The sequence below is a fragment of the Muntiacus reevesi genome, chromosome 13 (genome assembly GCF_963930625.1).
Source record: "Muntiacus reevesi chromosome 13, mMunRee1.1, whole genome shotgun sequence".
NCBI lineage: Eukaryota > Metazoa > Chordata > Mammalia > Artiodactyla > Cervidae > Muntiacus > Muntiacus reevesi.
In genome coordinates this window covers 60,378,994-60,397,260 of record NC_089261.1, presented here as the reverse complement: position 1 = coordinate 60,397,260, position 18,267 = coordinate 60,378,994, and the positions used below count along the sequence as shown (strand labels likewise).

The 18,267-nt window shown below is 48.4% G+C and overlaps 1 protein-coding gene across 3 annotated transcripts in view; it reads right to left on the bottom strand.

Annotated features, from left to right (window-relative positions):
* Positions 1-308: 308 nt before the first annotated feature.
* Positions 309-18,267, bottom strand: part of ARHGAP10 (Rho GTPase activating protein 10) — a 357,872-nt gene continuing 339,913 nt past the window's right edge. For all 3 annotated transcript variants that reach the window (XM_065904301.1, XM_065904302.1, XM_065904299.1), the window contains 3 exons: positions 7,558-7,710; positions 6,152-6,243; positions 309-998 (listed from right to left, as the gene is read on the bottom strand). In XM_065904301.1, the coding sequence (XP_065760373.1) occupies positions 910-998; positions 6,152-6,243; positions 7,558-7,710 (334 nt within the window). In that variant the 3' untranslated portion in view covers positions 309-909. The remainder of the gene's footprint in view (positions 999-6,151; positions 6,244-7,557; positions 7,711-18,267) is intronic.

Genomic DNA, 18,267 nt, shown 5'->3' with positions numbered 1-18,267 from the left:
CGTCAGGTGGTCGCCCTCACACACAAAGCTCTGGGGAAAGCACCCCAGTCCGTCCTGGTTGGGCTCCCCCAAGGCCCTCTGAGGTAGCTGGAGGGGACCCGCCAGGATCTTACCTGTCAGACAGGGGACCCCTGTCCCCAGAAACATGCCCCGTTCCAAAGCAGCCAGGCTCCCGGTTAATCCATCCTACCTGTTAGCGCATGCGGGCCAACCCCGGGGGGGAGTGCAAGCCCGCCCACCAGCCACACCAGGAGATGTTACAGAGCGAGTGAGTTCCACCACCTCTTCCCCATGTGAGGACACGAATCCCATAGTAAATTATATTTTATTCCATGTACAGAAAACTCGGGGCGGAAAGGGAGTGCCGGGGAAACAGCACACCAGTGAGCAGCACGGGGGAGAAGCTGGTCGTGAGTCCGCAGGTGCCCTAAGTCAGCGAGCGTGGGGTCCCCAGGGCGGGCGGCCATCCATCCAGGCAGGAGGCTCGGTCTGCTGGCCTCGATACAGAGATCAACGCAGCCTGCACCTGCCCGCTGCAACCTGTCAATGACTCCCGCCTTGGGGGCACATCTGGCAGCACAGTGCCCTTAGGTGTGGGGGAGGTATCCCGTGATGTGGCTGCCAGTGGGGCAGGTGGGCCAGCAGAAGGTTGCCCTCCCCCTCGCTCTAGAGACCAGATAATTTAAAACCACAAGTCCCCAGGCGTGCCAGAGGCAGTCTCTCCTGTTCATCTGCACAGCCTTCTCCCGCGGCTCGGGTCCACACCGCGCAACACCGTTCTCCCCCCGCCTCCAGCCGTCTGCCCCCGCTGCCCGCCCTGGAGTGTCCAGGTGGCCGTGGTCCCGCCCGGGAGGTGGACGGGGCTCGCTGCTCCCAGCTGCTCTGGGGCCAGGGTCTGCGGGCTGGGCGCTACAGCAGCTTGACGTAATTCTGTGGAATCAGCCCCCTCTTGCCATTCAAAGTCCCCTCCAGCCAGCCAGGCTCCCTCGAGGTTTGCACTGGAAAGGAAGAAACACCCTTGTTATCAGAACACAGCTACTTGCCACCTGTGAAATCCCTGCCCCGCTGTTCATCATCCCCGGCTCGTCTGGTTACAAGTCTGCATGAGAGTTATTTATAGGGGTCCCCTCTGCCCCCGGTCACCCCAGCCTCCACTTCTCCTCCCTATGGAAGCCTCCTAACCCATCCTCAGCGTCCGGTCAGGCTCCTCCTACACCACAGTGCACCAGGGAGCTCAGTGAACTCTCCAGAACATCCGGCTGATCACAGCACGACCCTCTACTGTCTGGAGGAACAAACCCAAGCTTCCAGAGGCACCTGGCCCGGCCACCTCCCCACCGATCCCGACTCTGCCCACAAGCAGGTCACCCGCAGGGAATCGCCCAGAGAAGCCCCCTAGTGAGCCTCCAGGCCTCTGCATGGGCAGTGCTTTCTGCTGACACCTTTTCCCCCCACTTCTGCACAGGGGATTCTTCCTCTTCAGAGACCCCCAGACACCCGCTCCTCTGGGAGTCATCCTCGGCCGTTCTCAGCAGTCGCCAGGCCTCACCAGCATCATCTGGGTGCCCCGTCTGACTGGCACCCACGTGGGGCATTCCTGAGGGCAGGGGGAGGCCTTCCACACCTGGGCCAGTGTCGGGCGACTCCAGGTCCCACAAAGAGCCGTAACGACACGCAAGACAACGACCGCAGGCTGGACAGCAGCAGGCACAGGGTCTAAGCGCTCCTCACCAGGTCTGGACGCATCTGGTCTCCCCACAGCCACGGGGAGATCCCAGCTCAGGCCAGACCAGGAGCAGATGTGGAAGCCACGTGCATAGGAGTGCAAGTGTGTCCCGGCCCAGCAGAACAGGTCAGGAACTGGCCAAGCACTGCAGCCGTGACCACAACCCATCAGAAGATGGCTACTGTGTAGCTGAAATCCAGCACGTGTGCCCAACACACAAAAGCTTCATGGGATAATACTTCTCACTATGTTCAATGCACTTTTTTTTTAATGCACTCTTTCTTATTTTTCAATGCTGACTGCAACTCGGCAAATGGAGTTCAGAACCCACTCCTGTGTAGCAACCCCCAGTCTGAGCTTTACATGGCTGGTCCTCTGCGCTCACGCCCATCAGATATCTGCTGAGGCACCCCACCCGCCCTCCAAGACCACTCTCAATGCTTCAGACCAGGTCAGAGTCCTCATAAATAACCCCTACACATGCCCTGTGTGCACGCACACGCGTATACATGTGTGTACTGGGGGGACGCGGGGTGTCTCACGAAAACATCATCTGCCCTCAGACCTTACACACACAGCGCCCGCTATGGGATATGGGAGGCACTGCCCCAGAATAACAGCCAAGCGTTAGGCGTCTCAACACTTCATGGCAAATAGATGGGAAGAAAGTAGAAGCAGTGACAGATTTTATTTTCTTGGGCTCCAAAATCACTGCAGACAGTGACTGCAACCATGAAATTAAAAGATGCTTTGCTCCTTGGAAGGAAAGCTATGACAAACCTAGACAGCGTATTAAAAAGCAAAGACGTCATGTTGACGATGAAAGTCCATATAATCAAAGCTATGGTTTTTCCAGTAGTCATGCACAGGTGTGAGAGGTGGATCATAAAGAAGGCTGAGCACCGAAGAATTGATGTTTTCGTACTGTGGTGCTAAAGAAGACTCTTGAGAGTCCCTTGGGCAGCAAGGAGATCAAATCAATCAATCCTAAAGGAAATCAAACCTGAATATTCATTGGAAGGACTGATACTGAAGTTGAAGCTCCAAGACTTTAGCTACCTGATGCACAAAGCTGACTCACTGGAAAAGACCCCAAGGCTGGGAAAGATTGAGGGCGGCAGAGGACGAGATGCTTAAGACAGCATCACCAACGCAATGGACATGAATTTAAGCAAATTCCAGGAGACAGTGAAGGAGAGAGGAGCCTAGCATGCTGCAGCCCATGAGGTCACAAAGAGTGGGACATGATTTAGTGACTGAACAGCAAAGTCAAAGGGTCTTCCATTGTCTGTGACCTTTAAGAACCTCCCTAAGAAACAGTCAGTCTGGGGGCATGGGTTCTGAACGTGGTCCCCATGTGTATTTGCTGCTGCAAAAGAAGGGGCCAGAGCTGCAAAGCATGGAGTTCACATCAAATGATATGCGAGTATGCTGGTGGAGAGGGAGGGTGTCAACACATCAATGGCATCTCTGGGGTAGCTGGCCTGGGGGAAGGCCTGAGGAACACCCAATACTCCCTGGGTGCCCCAGCCAGCCATCCAGACCAGCATCACAGAGCCCCAAATCTGAGGGCTCTGTGCCTTGGCTCAAATTGGAGTCGGGTCCACAGGGCACCAAGCGAAGCTCTGTGGCCAGCAATAGCTTGCTCAGATGTCTGTACTGCACTGGTGGCCCAAAATGCTGCTCTGACACATCGCCACCCATGAGAACATCCTTGTGGATCAGGATGGACGATCTGTGGCAGAGAGAACTTAAGGAACTTGTTCAGGGTCACCCAGAAAGTGGAAAAGCCAACTGACCTCGGGCAGGTAAGTGCAGGGTTGACAATCCATAGCTATCTGCTCTCAATCACTCTCCTGTTCCCAAAACACACTGAGATGCATGTGTGTGTGCATATATGTATGTACATGTATACATGGATATGTCTGTGTATACACACACACATATATATAGAAAGAGACACACACACACACACCTGTGCACACACTGTTTTTCTTAGAAGGACCTCTGCAAGCCACCGAGGTACTTTAGAAGTGGAGATCTTCATTCTCCTGCATCAGACATCTGCTGACCTTTCCCAATATCATCCATGCCGGCAGAACTAGATCTGACTGAAATTCTGACTCCCCCTTCCTATGTCTTTGTGCCCAGAGAAGGAGTTTCTGGACCAAGTGTGGTCTGAAGTCCTGGCCAGCAGTGGGTTCAAGGTGAGCATCTGACCTTACTCTGGCTACTGAGCCACGAGAACAGATAACCCAGGAAGGAGGCTGGGAGAGGTTTTCTCACACTTACAAAAAGAACACAAGGATGAGGCACGCCCTTCCTGCTATGGCTGAACGTGCCCATGATTGCTGGGACCGGGGCAGCCTTCCCACCCTGCTGCGGGAGCAGCCGGGGCCCCCTGTGTCCCGGCTGAGATGCACACACTGTGGGCTTTGGTGACGCCCTTGTGACTGTGGTTAACCAGCCCTGGAGCTCCCCGCCTGCAGGCTTCTTACTGTGTGAGGGAATCCATTTTCATGACTGCATTCACCAGTTCTATCCGTTTTTGTTACCCGCAGCCAAAGGCACCCTAATAGATACATCTTCCACCAAGGTTAATATCACATGAACAACGCTGTGTTCAGGGGTTCCTAAGCGAATCTAATCACACCATCACAAGCGGTCCAGTGGCTGAGACTCCATGATTCCCCTGCAGGGGGAGTGGGTTCAGTCCCTGGCGAGGAACTAAGATCCCACATGCCGCACATGTTGTTCTTTACTCACCAAGTGTCTGACTCTGCGACCCCATGGACTGTAGCCTGCCAGGCTCCTCTGTCCATGGAATTCTCCAAGCAAGAATACTAGGGTGGGTCGCTATTTCCTTCTCCGGGGGATCTTTCCAACCCAGGGATGGAACCCACATCTCCTGCATTGCAGGCAGATTCTTTACTATCTGAGCCCCTGGGAAACTCCATGCCATTACATGCTGCCACTGCTAAGTCGCTTCAGTCGTGTCTGACTCTGTGCGACCCCATAGATGGCAGCCCACCAGGCTCCCCCGTCCCTGGGATCCTCCAGACAAGAACACTGGAGTGGGTTGCCATTTCCTTCTCCCATACATGAAAGTGAAAAGTGAAAGTGGTCACTCAGTCATATACGACTCTTTGTGACCCCATGGACTGCAGTCCACCAGGCTCCTCCATCCATGGGATTTTCTAGGCAAGAGTACTGGAGTGGGGTGCCAGTGCCTTCTTCGATGCCATACATGAGGGTACAGCAAAAAATAAATAAATAAATAAATAAATAAAAGAATTCATCTTGATTTCTTAAATGGTATGTTTCAAGGCTCTCAGCTTTCCCTTCTGCTCTATGGGTGTCAATATGAGACAGGGCAGCTAACTGACCACAGTCTCCTGGCCAAACCGTATGTGTGTATGTTACAGTGGCAGGAGATTGGTCTTGCTTCTACTCTTAACAACAAAATTTCTCCACGGAGTATAATTCTGTCACATGTGGGGTTTGCTGTTGTTGTTTGTTTGCTGACACTGTCGGTAGTCTCTGGCGCTCCAGAGTACGTATCCCACAGATATAGAAATCTCTAAATGCGGCAACTTGCTTTCTAAAACACAATCATCGGCACATGCCACATCACTGACAATATAGCACCAGGCGTTGTGTTGATACATTCCATCTCTTCCAAACATTCTGGCTAATCAACCATTCCATTCCAAGCATCAAAGGTTCTCGCTGCTTCTCCAGATCTCTTTTGGGCAGCCACACCCCCACACAACATCACTGTTTCCATAGCAACCGATGATTTTCATAATGAGGAGGACTGGGAAGGAAGAAATCAAGGGGGAGGGAAGAGACACACATGGAACCACAGGAGGAATTTGTGAAATCTGAAACCGGGCATAGCTCTTAAAATGCTTACGTGTGACTATTAAACACACAAATAAAATCTATACCCTGGTTTCAGTATGCAAAGTCAATACCCACATCGAGAGATTCAGACACAATTCCAATGAGCAAACTCACGTTGAGCCTAAGAATGTAAGGGAACGATAAACCAAAATCGGTTAACGATAGCACTTGCCTGTAACTCAAGGCTGACAAACCCAAAGTATTAAGAGGGTTGGGGACTCTGGGAGGAAAACAGAGGGTGCAAATTAGAAACATTTCTTGATTTCACATTGCACCAGCTTCTCTACATCGAGACAAAAATGCCCTTGAGAGTTAAAAAGTTTGGAGAAAAACCAAGGTTAAAGCAGAAGTGGGCACGCACAGGCCCTGGTGTTCAGTTCCCAGGAGCCATGTGGGCTGGCCCTCCCCATCCAAAGCAACAAGCTCCTGACAACCCCACAGCCAGGGACCGCCTGCCTGCTCTGAGCTGCAGACCCTCTGTGAGGGCAGAAGGCCACCTCCCGCAAAGCTCCCACTTACCATCCTCAAAGATCGCTCCAATCTCGAAGGACAATTCCGAGCTGTGCTCTGCTTCACAGGGGTACACCGCCCGGGCCTTCCGACTGATGACGCTGAAGGGGGAACGTGTGAGACGCACAGTCCGCAGAGTGAAAAACCTCACCTCTCCCCCACCCGCGTTTCCCAAATCTCATCTCCATGACACCCGCGCAGCAGTGCCTTCCAGAAGAGAGACTAGCGGGAAAGTGAACATCGTGAAACCATAGCGCTTGACGAGTTTCAAATTCAGATCTTCCTTTTAGGGAGCCCCTCTGAGGCGCTCACCTGAACCTCTTCACCTAATTCTCCTCTGCGCTCAGTGGGATGCCCTTTCCTCTCCTTCAGTGTTACTAGTGCCACGGGGCATGTTTATTTCCAGTGCATTTCAGTTTATGGATTAAGGAAAAGCACCGGAGTCTGGAGACAGGGGCGAGTCAGTTACGGGCAGAGACACAGAGATAGTCAGTGGCTCCAGCCACGCAGCAGGACACAGTCCTGCACTGACGGTCTGTTTCCACGCCCCGCCGGAAAGGGCTTGTTGTTCTCAGCTGGGTCTTCTATATTTGACCCCCTCACTCTCGCCCCCAAAAGGCACATCAGGCTCAACTTCTCTCCGCTTGTCAAAACATCCTGTGTGTTCTCGTGGGAAAAGAAACGAGTTGGGAAGGATGGAAACCAGGCTGCCTGCCAGTTGCACAACAGGGCAGAAGGCAGCATCCCCTCTCATGGCAGGAGGGGAGCCACTGATGGGGATGGCCAGTCTGCTGGCCCAGAGGACGGGCTTTGCTAAAGCACTCTGGCCTCTGCATCACTAGCCCATCAAAGGGCCATCTTAATTACAGTTTCCAGCGCCCCATTTATACCTGATGCAAACAGCTGACCCATTGGAAAAGTCCCTGATGGTAGGAAAGATTGAAGGCAGAAGAAAGAGGGGACGACAGAAGATGAGAAGGTTGGATGGCATCACTGACTCAATGGACATGAGTTTGAGCAAACTCCAGCAGACAGTAGAGGACAGGGAAGCCTGGGATGCTGCAGTCCATGGGGTTGCAAAGAGTCAGCACGACTGAGCTACCGAACAATACTTACCTTCTGGAAAACAAAGCATGTGTGCTTTCTACTTATGTATAAGCTGCTCTTCCAAAAAAACATGGTTTCATAAATGCATGACCAGAACCAGAAAGGGTAGGTTCAAGCAGGTCTCACATAAGGCAAAATTCTCCTATGAAGGTACTTGCTCTTGAATCTTTAAGATAAGGTTATAAATGCCCACAAAGTCCAGGAGACGGGAAGCTTTTTCCATGCGGGGAGCACAAGAACCCGCTCAGGTTGACCAAGCCCCTCTGCGCGCCACCCCCATATTCTACGTCACACTGAAAACGACATACCTTTCAGGTGGCTTGTCGGCTACAGTGGGAGGAAGAGAGAGGGGGAAAGGTGACAACTTGGGTGAAGGAGGTGTAACACCTGGGCTGCAGCTCGGCGTGGTTGGAGATTGAGGGTTAAGCCACTGGACTGTGGATGATCGCGCCTGGCTTGGGCTAAGGGTGGAAGTTTGAAGAATAGAATTAATAGTATAAAGGCCATAAAACACCAAATACATGATACTCCATTCCTCAACAGCTAGGATGAGAGCTTCTTTCTCTCTCCAGGTGATCCAAAAGGACAGAACCCTCCAAGATCTGTAGCCCCAAGAGCCACACCTCAGAACTAGAGATGTCTTGTTGAACTTCTCCAGGTTTCTGGAGAAGATCTAGTCTTGTCCAACCTAGTATCATGTTGATTCACTAATTAGAATATCAGAATCCAATGGACAAAACAAATTGCTTGGACTTGCGAAGTATTGGTGTTTTCTGCTTAGAAGGAAAGTCACAAGAATCTATAGTTAAGCCCGTGACCTATACCTCTAAAAATTCAACAGTGGCCTTTTCATGTCTAAAGTTCTTTCACCTGGTCCTATACATGTGGAAACTCATAACAAAATGCCAGTAGGAATTTAGAGTAGACAAAAAAACTGTCATTTAAGGAAGAAACCAAGGAATAGCAAACCCCTGATAACGTGAACATTCCCTAGTATTTGCCAATTTTGAAAATAAGTTAATGTAAACAGACCAGTAAACAGATTCATGGAAGGGCCTCTAAACATGGAGAGTTCAATAAATACATGTGGATCTGAAATAAATTATTCTTCAGTGGTCTCAAAACTGGAGCCTTGGGACTATGGTCAACAAAGCTTGCTTTAAAAGTAATGCGCTGAAAGCTGCTCGTTTCATTCAAGGACATTTTCAACACATGGGTATTCAATGCGGCTACACCCAGATGCTCTTCACCTCAATTTCACCCTCTTGGGCTAAAACCAATTTCCACAAGCAGCTTCTGCCCTTTCACATCCCAGACCCTTCTCTTTGATTCTTCTTGTGGACGAGAACACACCTCATGTTCTGTCCATTTTTTCTGCAGAAGCTCCCAGGCTACTCCTTTCTGTACCCTCTCGTCATAAATAGGAGGCGATCCCATTCTTACTGCTCGTGCCAGCGTTGCTGCTATGGTCTCCTAGCCGAGCCCCCAGCCCCATGCTTCCCGCTCAGAGAGCTCCATCAGCCAACCTGGTAAGACCCAGTCCACCCCATCTGCCTCCCCCAAGAACTGGTGCACTCCCCCATCCGTCCTCCAGCAGCCTGGCCATTCTGCCCACGGTTCTGGTCCCCCGACACTACCCCTCCTCCCGGTCTCCCCCGCTCCTCGGCCTGTTCCAATCTATCCCTTCCCTCAGCTCAGTTCCAGCTGCCACCCCCCCCCCACACCTCCGCCGCCCCCCACCAGCTACGTCTCCTCTGGCCTAAGTCACAGAACTTCTCTACAGGCCCATCACAACAACAAACGGGAGCGCAGATTAGCATGGGTCATTCTGGGATGGTTTCAGGTATTTCTCTAGCCTCTAGACAACAGCGGGTCTATAATTCTGTAGACTGCATAAAGCCAGGCAGAGTGCTGGGCACGGGAAGTCTTCAAGCCACATCTGGGAACTCAATTCAGATGTTCTAACACTGTACCTGGCTTTTATCCATCGAGTGCATGAAATATTGCATGACTGACTTGGTAGGCTTTTACTACAGAGAAGGTTCCTATCCTCTTCATCAGAAAAAAAAAGGGGGGGGGGAGGGATGCACGTTTTAAAAACTTTACACTTTGGGGGTCTTCCCCAGCAGTCCAGTGGTTAAGACTCCACCCTGCCAATGCAGGGGACGTGGGTTTGATCCCTGGTCAGGGAACTAAGAGCCCACACAGCCAAAAGACTACAAGCTATTCTTTGAACAACTTCTTTACAATCCCCCTATCCAACCATTCATTTGGAAGTCATCAAATCTATTTCATACCAAGCTATAAAAATATATCATCCTAAAAATCCCAAAGGGGTCCGTATATCCAACAGCAAAAGTCACTCCATTCTTTAGCAGAATAGGAACCTTTAATGGTGTCTTACTAATCAAGAAAGGACAGCGGGAGTGAAGCTCTGACAGAGAATTTAAGACCACACTTAGCCAAACAATTGCCATTTTATCTCCCAGCAATTACTCAAGGTGCTCGGGGGTGGTGGTGGCGGAGAATGAAGTGTACTACCCCACCCCCATCAACTCTTCCTGGTCATAAATAGTCAAGCGATAAAATGATGGCCATCCATCCGCTGACAGGGAGGACGGCCATGAGATGAAGACAGAGTAGCGATGTGTATATTTATAAGGCTCTTTCAAAGTGAAAGTCATAAATTTTAGAGCTATTATCTATTTCATCCTCATATCTTTTTTTTTTTTTTTTAAAGAAAACGGTTGTGTTTTTTTGTAAAGGGAAAATACGCCTTCTAGAAAGTGAAAGAATTGTAGGAATAGCAGAAGCAAAAGGCAAGGGCATATCCCTAGCTTGGCTTCTCCACCCTTTCCAGAGTCAAGCTCTCAACATGAGCCTTTTTTGCTTCTTGATTTGTTCTCTGTGATTTTTCTACTGTCTTTCAACACAGAGATGTGCTGGCAATCCCGCACTCAATGGTTCATAAAAAGAGCCTTCCAGACTTCCCACTGAGACCTAAACTTCTTTATGTGTGTGCTGTATGTTCCAGTAGCTAAGTCGTGTCTGACTCTTTGCGACCCCACGGGTTGCCATTTCCTCCTCCAGGGGATCTTCCCAACCCAGGGATTGAACCCCCGTCTCTAGTGTCAACTGCACTGGCAGGTGGATTCTTTATGACTAGCACCACCTGGGAAGTCCTTCTATATTTAAGTCCCTGGGTTTCTCCACAACATCTCAGAAGCCTCAGCTGAGGACTTCTCCGTGGGCACGAACTTTGCAGGCTGGAGTATCTGTAAGAGGTCATAAGACACACATCTGGGGACAGCCTCCCCTGTAGGGAGGCAGTGTCGTCATATGGAGAAATGAAGTCTGTGAGACTGGCCAAACAAGGTTCGGGAAACAGAGTGAGTGGTCTCAAGAAACTTTCCACTGGCTTTTCTGCTGGGAGTCGGGATGAGGCAGGAAGCAGTTACATGAATATACTCGAGACTGAAGACCTGACGACTTCTCACCTCAGCCAGCAGAGGCTAGAAGATGCTTCACAGGTGTCTCCAAAGCAATCTTCCCATAATTTTTTTTTTTTTTTGAAAGCAAGAAATAGTAAACATGAACTTTTTTATATAAACCATTCCCTACTTTTCAGAATTTGGGTTTGGTTTTGTTTTGGCAAAAAGGATCAAAAATATTTTTAAGTATTTAAGTCTTTAATACTTATATTTTCCCAAAAAATAGTAAAGTATTACTTTTAATACATTATGGACTGGGGGAGTTTTGCAGAAACAAACACCTATGGCATTAATATGTCTCCAGTTGATAATGTGTTAAGATAGAACGTCTGATATTCTCTTTCTCTTCTTTGACTTAAACATTTTAGAGGAACCCTAGGCATTTGGGACAGGGTGGTATCTGTCCTGGTAGCTCAGACAGTAGTGAATCTGCCTGCAATGCAGGAGAACCAGGTTTAATCCCTGGGTTGGGAAGATCCCATAGAGAAGGGAATGGCAATCCACTCCAGTACTCTTGCCTGGAAAATTCCATGGACAGAGGAGCCTCACAGACTATAGTCCATGGGGTGGCAAAGAGTTGGACACGACTGAAGTGACTAACACTTTCACTTTGACTTCAAGCACTTGGGAAAGGGCACCCATAGCAAAGGTCTAGCAGTTCTTCTCAGCCTGCGCTCTAGGAGAGAAGGAAGCCCTAAGGCACCCATGTACATAATGAATGAACGCCTCTCCTGCACGTCTAGAAGTGCTCTAGCTATGTACATGTTGGGAGACAATTCTACATGAATCTCTGGTGTTTATGCACTTCTAGTGAGCAGAGACTGGGTTATCTTTTCAAAGGTGTTTATGAAGCATAGCGCCTTGGAAGATAGTTTGTGTCCTCTCCTGGAGTAAAGAACAGGCTTTACCACCATCATAAAAGATCTGGTTTTTCAGAGCTCTGGATTCTCTCTTGTAGCACTCCACAGGCAGGTGTTATTGGCCCGCAGGCCTCACCCTGTGAGAAATGGGACTCAAAGGAACCCTCTGAGGACGGCTGTATCTGTGTTGAATACAGTCTTTTAACTCTGACCAGGAGTCCCATGTCCTCCGCCAGCATTCTTGGAATCATGGCGGGCCAATGTGGGAGCTTGCAAAGCAGAGTCAAATTTCTGATGTCACAGTTCTTCATGCCAGCATCCTTGAGAGCACTGAGAAAATACTCAGGTCATTTCTTGTATTCTGTGGTTCACAGAAGAACTTTGGCTAAAAATATCCTCAGGTAAAAGATCAAAACTGATAGTTGATCCAAGAATAAAAAATACTACAATAATAAAACATAATAAATATGCTAGAATATAATAAAATACTTTGAATGTTCTCTCTTTTCATTTCCAAAAGTCTCAGCACTTAAAAAAAAAACAAACCTATTTAATTCCTTCTTCCTCCTACCCCTTTAACTATGGATTTTTGATGAACAAGACTGAAGTAATCATAAACCACTGATTTTATTGAGTAAGAAGCCACTGACCAATTATAAAAGAGCACGTCAAGTGCCCTGTTTCCTGAAAGCCAAGTTGTGGTCTGCAAAAACTAGAGGCAGAAGTCAACTCTTCCTGAAAAGCTCAGAAACCACATTTACCAAAAGAGAAATAAATTACAGAGAGAGATGAATGTGCGTCTCAGCTCTCTTCCCAACTTCTCACACAAAACTGAAAGCCTGGTGACTCCTCTCCATTTTCAGGGCAGAAGAGCCAACCTTCCTTTGAGCAGGAATGTTTCCTTCTCAGAGAAAAGGAAGAAATGGAAACAGAGGGTTTCACCAAAAAACACAGAGGTTTCCTCCTGCTAACTTAGAAACTCATGCTGGAAAACTTTCTGATACTGAAAGGCGACAGGGATGTCTCCTGATTTGGGGAGGGGAAGGGGGTAGGGAATGGAACACACATTTGTGAAAGTGATAAGAAAATTCTATCCAGTAACAAAAATCAACATCTTTGCTTTGGCAAAACAGGTTTGTAATCCAAGGGAAAGACCCTGTTGCTCTCACCGTGCAGAGGAATAAACTCTGAACACAAAATTATGACCGTAGCTATATATGCGTACGCTTTGCAGAACTTATTTTTCTGGAAACGTAACAAATCGGCAGTAGATGCTGCTTGGGATTCAAACGGCGACCCAATCTCCAATACCAGACTCCACGCACCGTGCATATTAAGAAACTTTTTGGCAGCAAAAGAGCACAAACATTTCAGAAATAGGGAAGGGGACTTAGGCTTTTAACTGTTGAAATTCGACAACAGCTGCACCAGTCACCAGAGCCTGTCTATCTCTAACAAATATTTCTTTGCATAGCTGAGGCAGGTCAGGCCTTGGGTAGTGCCGGCAGTACAAGTACTCGGATCCAAACTCTGGGAGCACAGGGCGTAAGGTAACATTCAAGGGAGAATTCGTATCAAGGAAAGAAATGACTGCTTTTCTAAAGTGATTTAATCCCTCAAGCACCAAGATGTCTGAAGATGGCCTTTATCATGTCAGCATCAAATCAGAAGTTTGCACTGACAGGAAAGATTTTAAAACCTCATTTGCAAGGTCTCTGAGCAGAAGCTAACACATTAGTGAAATGATCTTGCATTCCAGTCCGGGAAGCATACAGCATAAGTCTAGAACAGCTGTCCTGGGCAAAAGTGTTTGAAAATGTTAATAAAGACAGAAGGAAATATTGTCCATCTGTATATTATGGGAAATCTCTGTTCAAATACATGCCACTGCTCTTCCTGAAGTGCCAGAGAAGGAGCACTCCCCAGCCAGCGCCCTGCGGGCTCCAAGTGAGGGCGCGGTGGTGGGGAGAGGTGAGCGCCTGTGACAAGTCGCCAGAAGCCACAGTGGTGGGCCAGGTCAGCGCTGATCACTAGCAGGGCTCAAACTGGACCCCGCTCACTCATCGTTCAGGATCTGAGGACCACCAGTCAGGCCCCACGCCTGCCCTGGGGACACCCAGGGAACGACGGGCGCCCAGTCAGGTGAGAGGGGACGGCACACTGATGATCATGATGCAGCGTGATGTGGGCCATGCCGAGAGGGGCCCGGGGTCCCGCGGGGGGACAGAGGGGGAGGCAGCTGTCACGTGGGCATTGGGAGAGACTTTCTGCCCCGAGTCGACGCCTTGCTCATCAGGATCCTCACCCGCTCCCTGCACCCTGGCCGTCGGCACTCCGCCAGACCCAACGCGCACACGTTACCGCACTCGTTCCGACGTGACACGTGACAAGCCAACAGCAGAAAGGAGAAGGTGACTTACTCAAGGTCATGTTGGGTCACAGCTGCGCGCTGACAAGACGGCAAGACCTCAGAGTCGCGGGTGCCTACCAGCGAGTGGCTGGAGGGAAACATGAGCTGAATGGAGAGAGAGGGGAGGCAGGGGCACCCAGGGGACAAGACCACGGGGTCAAATGCTCCCAGGCAGGGCAACGGAAGGATTCGGTTCACACCACGACATGTGCTACTCCAGACACCTGGGCTCCAAGACAGCTCTGGCTGGGTGCCCATCTGCAATTTCATAATCTCCCTAAGTTTCTTCCTCTTTTTGTTAAAAAAAAAAAAATAAGGGAAAAAAATGAGGCTGGGTGGGGAACAGAGGAGGACACTTCTCAATCTCTCAGAGGCTGGGAGACAGCTGGCATTATCAGCTCTGGCTGAGGGTCAGCCACAACTCAAACAGGCGACTAACAATCTCCTTGGTCTCAGTTTCCTTGGCTAAAGTGAGAGTAATTGTTACGAGGCTGGCTGGCAGTAAGATATAAATAAAAGTATAGGCAGAAAGCATCCAGGAGGGACTGGAGAACAGTGAGCACCAAGTTCGCTTCTTACGACCATTAGGTATTCTCGCCTCTGCTTTTCAGACTTGTTTCTTCACTAATGAATCATCTTCTTTACCTAAAGAAATGAACTATGTTAAAGAAAGAAAACTCTAGATATTAAGGAAATGTCATCATTGGGGAAGAAAAGTTGCTAAATGCAATATGACTACATATGACCTAGGGCTGGATCCTAGAACAAAAGGACATGAGTTATTTTGAAATTATGATCACATATGTCCAGGAAACCTTTTGGTTAATTGAATAATAAGAAAAAATTCATAAGGGTTCTATTTAAAAATCACTTAGACCACCCATCTGAAATGTGGCGATTAACCACAATTACTGAAACTGGTTTTTAAGGAATGTGGGCTTTTCCAAAAAGATTGGTTTTGTTTATATGACAGATTGAGGTTGGCAAGCTTTTTCTGCAAAGGGTCAGACAGTAAATGCTTGGGGATTTGCAGGCTGTAGGTCTTGCACCCTCTTAACCCAGTTGTTATCACAGCCACACAAAAGCAGTCACAGACAGAATGTCAGTGTCTGGGTGGCTGTGTTCCAATAAAACTTTATTTATATATTAAAAACAGGCAGCAGTGGGATGCAGTTTGCAGATTCCTGAATGAGATGGATTAGATGTGAATCTATTTTGTAGTGGAGAGTTGGAAGACATGAAGACACTGATGGAAAACTCCCCGGGGCTCGAGAAGCCCACTCACCTTCCTCCATCTTCCTGGGTTTTGTGGCATGGGGCTCCTGTGTGTGTCAGGAGCCAATGTGCAAATACCCAGGGCTCTCCTGCAGCAGAAGCTCTCTTGACAAATTGCTCAAGATCACCTGCATGCAGGAAGGAGACAGTCCATAGATCAAGCCAGCACTTAAAAGTCAGAACTTGCTCCCCCTTGAGGAAAAAATGTCTTCTACAGGAGGGAGGTGAGCAGTGAGAGAAGGAAGGGAATGGAAGGAAAGCTCTCAAATGCAGATAGGACAGAACCCTTTGAGGCTGGACACGACCACTCTGAACGCTCAATCCCCACCCTTCAGGATGCTAAGGCAGCTGGTGGCTTTCCTCCCTTGACAAGAAAGGACATCACCATTGAGACAGCCAGTATCTTACGAAGTTCACTCCCAGGATCATTTACTTGGGTTTCACTATAAAAGAAATACCTGAGAGTGGTAACTCCAAGAACTATCTGAGAGTGATTAACTCTAACCAGTCTATCTCTCAAAGTGTTCCTTGAATCGCATTTCTCTTCTTTCCAGATGATCTGTGAATCAGGGACAAGGCTTGCTAGCTCAATGGAAAAGGAGCTGCAGCAGCATTTCAGAGAATTACGGGGCTGGAGGGGTCTCAGAGTTGTGGTTCTGCAGGGGAACTGGCAGGAATGTTTCTACAAGCTCAATTCGTATGTGGAAGACAGCCACCACCCAGCATGAGAGTGGAACATATAGAACAGAGAGGCTCCCGAGCACAGCTTGAAAGGGGTACACCACTTTTCTGCTATGAAGATCCTCTGGTTACTCCCCAAGCTGTTTTACAGGTTACCTGTCATGATGGGTGAGCTTCCCAAACTGCTCAGAACAGTTTAGGGAGTTCACTGGGTCCCATGGGAACCCCATGCCCTGGCCACGCAATACCAAAGGGCCATTTTCTCATAAGTTTCTCCAGAGAAGATTCCTGTATAGCAAGGTTAGGAAGAGAGCCCCGGGTCTCCCTGGAATAACTACTGTAACTGCTGGAAACAACACAACTTCAGGTCAACACCAAAGGCTCCCGCAGGACTAGAGAGGTCATTTCTCCTAAGCCATTTGGTGGGAGATTATATAACTGATGAACCAGGAAGTCAGGTCAAGTTCAACTAAGACCATCAAGTTAGGTTCTCAGAGGAAAGGAAAATGCTAGCAGGTGGCCACCAGGGCTCCCAGGGGAGCAGTGGGGTCTTATTTCATGTGGCACCTAGAAACCTCACAACAATTCAGAGGGGCAGATGCTCGTACTCCCCCTTTACAGATAGTCTCGCTGAGCTTTAGTCTGCTGGAGTAATTTATGTAAGGCCTCCAAGGTTTTAAGTGGCAGGAAAAGAATGCAAAGCTAGTCTTGTTTGACCCTAAAACCAGTGCTTTTGGGAGTTCAGCTCAGTGCTCTGTAATGACCTAGAGAGATGGAATGGGGGGTGGGGGTGGGAGGGACACTCAAGGAGGAGAGGATATATGGATGCGAGCTAAGTCGCCTCAGTCGTGTCCAGCTCTTTGTGACCCTCTGGACCTGAGCCCATTAGCCGTATATCAATATGTATACATACAGCTGATTCATGTTGTACTGCAGAAAGCAACACAATGTCATAGAGCAATTATACTCCAATTAAAAAAATTTTCAAAAGGGAAAAGAAAATTCTTTGATAAGTTAAATAAATGGTCAAAGTCAGTGGTTCACCAGTCTACACCAGTCTTCCAACTCGCAGAAAGCTCACAAGGCCCTGCCTGCATTTCAATACTGAGATACAGCCAACCAATCTATAAACAGCCAATGACAAATTAAAACAAAAACTGATAAGAAGGAAAAGAAAAACAAAGTAAGACTCAAGAGGAGACAATTTTTTTTGAGTCTTAAGCCGTAGAGAAGCTACTATAAAAATTCAGACAAGTGTCTTTCTTTTGGAAAGTCAACTTTTCGTTATGAGGCTTTAAATTTACAAGAATGACCAACAATCTGGCTTGAAAATAAAACCCTTGAACTTCAGAACCTGTAGTTACAGCACTGGAAAGGAAGAAATGAATCAGGCCACACGCAAGTGCCAAGTACACAATACAAATACCAAAAACACCTAGCAACACATAAGGGACATGCATGGAAGGCTGCAAGGAAGCTAGGAGGTCAGGGAAACATAATTTCTGTACCAAGTTAGAGAAAAGATCCAAGAAAGTATACAGAACAAAAGTTATTATATTACCCCACCCTCTCCACCAATGAACATGCAGAGACTGATGGTCGAAGGCCAAGAATGTGGGCCCTGAGATTAGCTTCATAGAGCTTTACCAGATATCATATTACTCATAAAAAGATTATGGATGCTGCTCTGTTGCAAAATATCAAATTTTCAAGTCTCCCAGCTCTGCTGTGAGGGGAAGATGCCCTCCCCCCTCCCAGATTTCGGCCAAAGGTGGATGGTGAATGTGCCGAAATTCAGATTCAAGTGTTTCCTCCCCATAGATAACTATAAACCACAGCTGCATGACCCAACACTGGGTCAGTGCTGCCTCTTCAAAACAAGGGCAGCGGCCAGCTGACAGCCAGCCTGCATCAGTTCAACTGGTCTCAGAATCAGGGGAAAGCTTCAGTTTGACGGGTCCCCATCTGCAAACAGACAATCTCCATACTGACCGTAAAACAAGTCCAAGGGAACCACAGATCCCAGGGACAGACAGATCAGGGTCAAAAACAACCTCTGCCCCTTACTAGTCATGTGACTTGGAGCAACTTTCCAACCACCTTTGTGCCTCCATTTCTCTATGTTTAAAAAGGAATATATTGGGTGATATATGGTTATGATCTGGTGATGACATGGTGATGATGATTATGATATGATATGATATTCATATATCATGAATACATCTGGTGATCCAGGGATTAAGAGTTTGCCTTCCAATGCAGGGGGTGCAGGTTTGATCATTGGTTGGGAAGCAAATATCC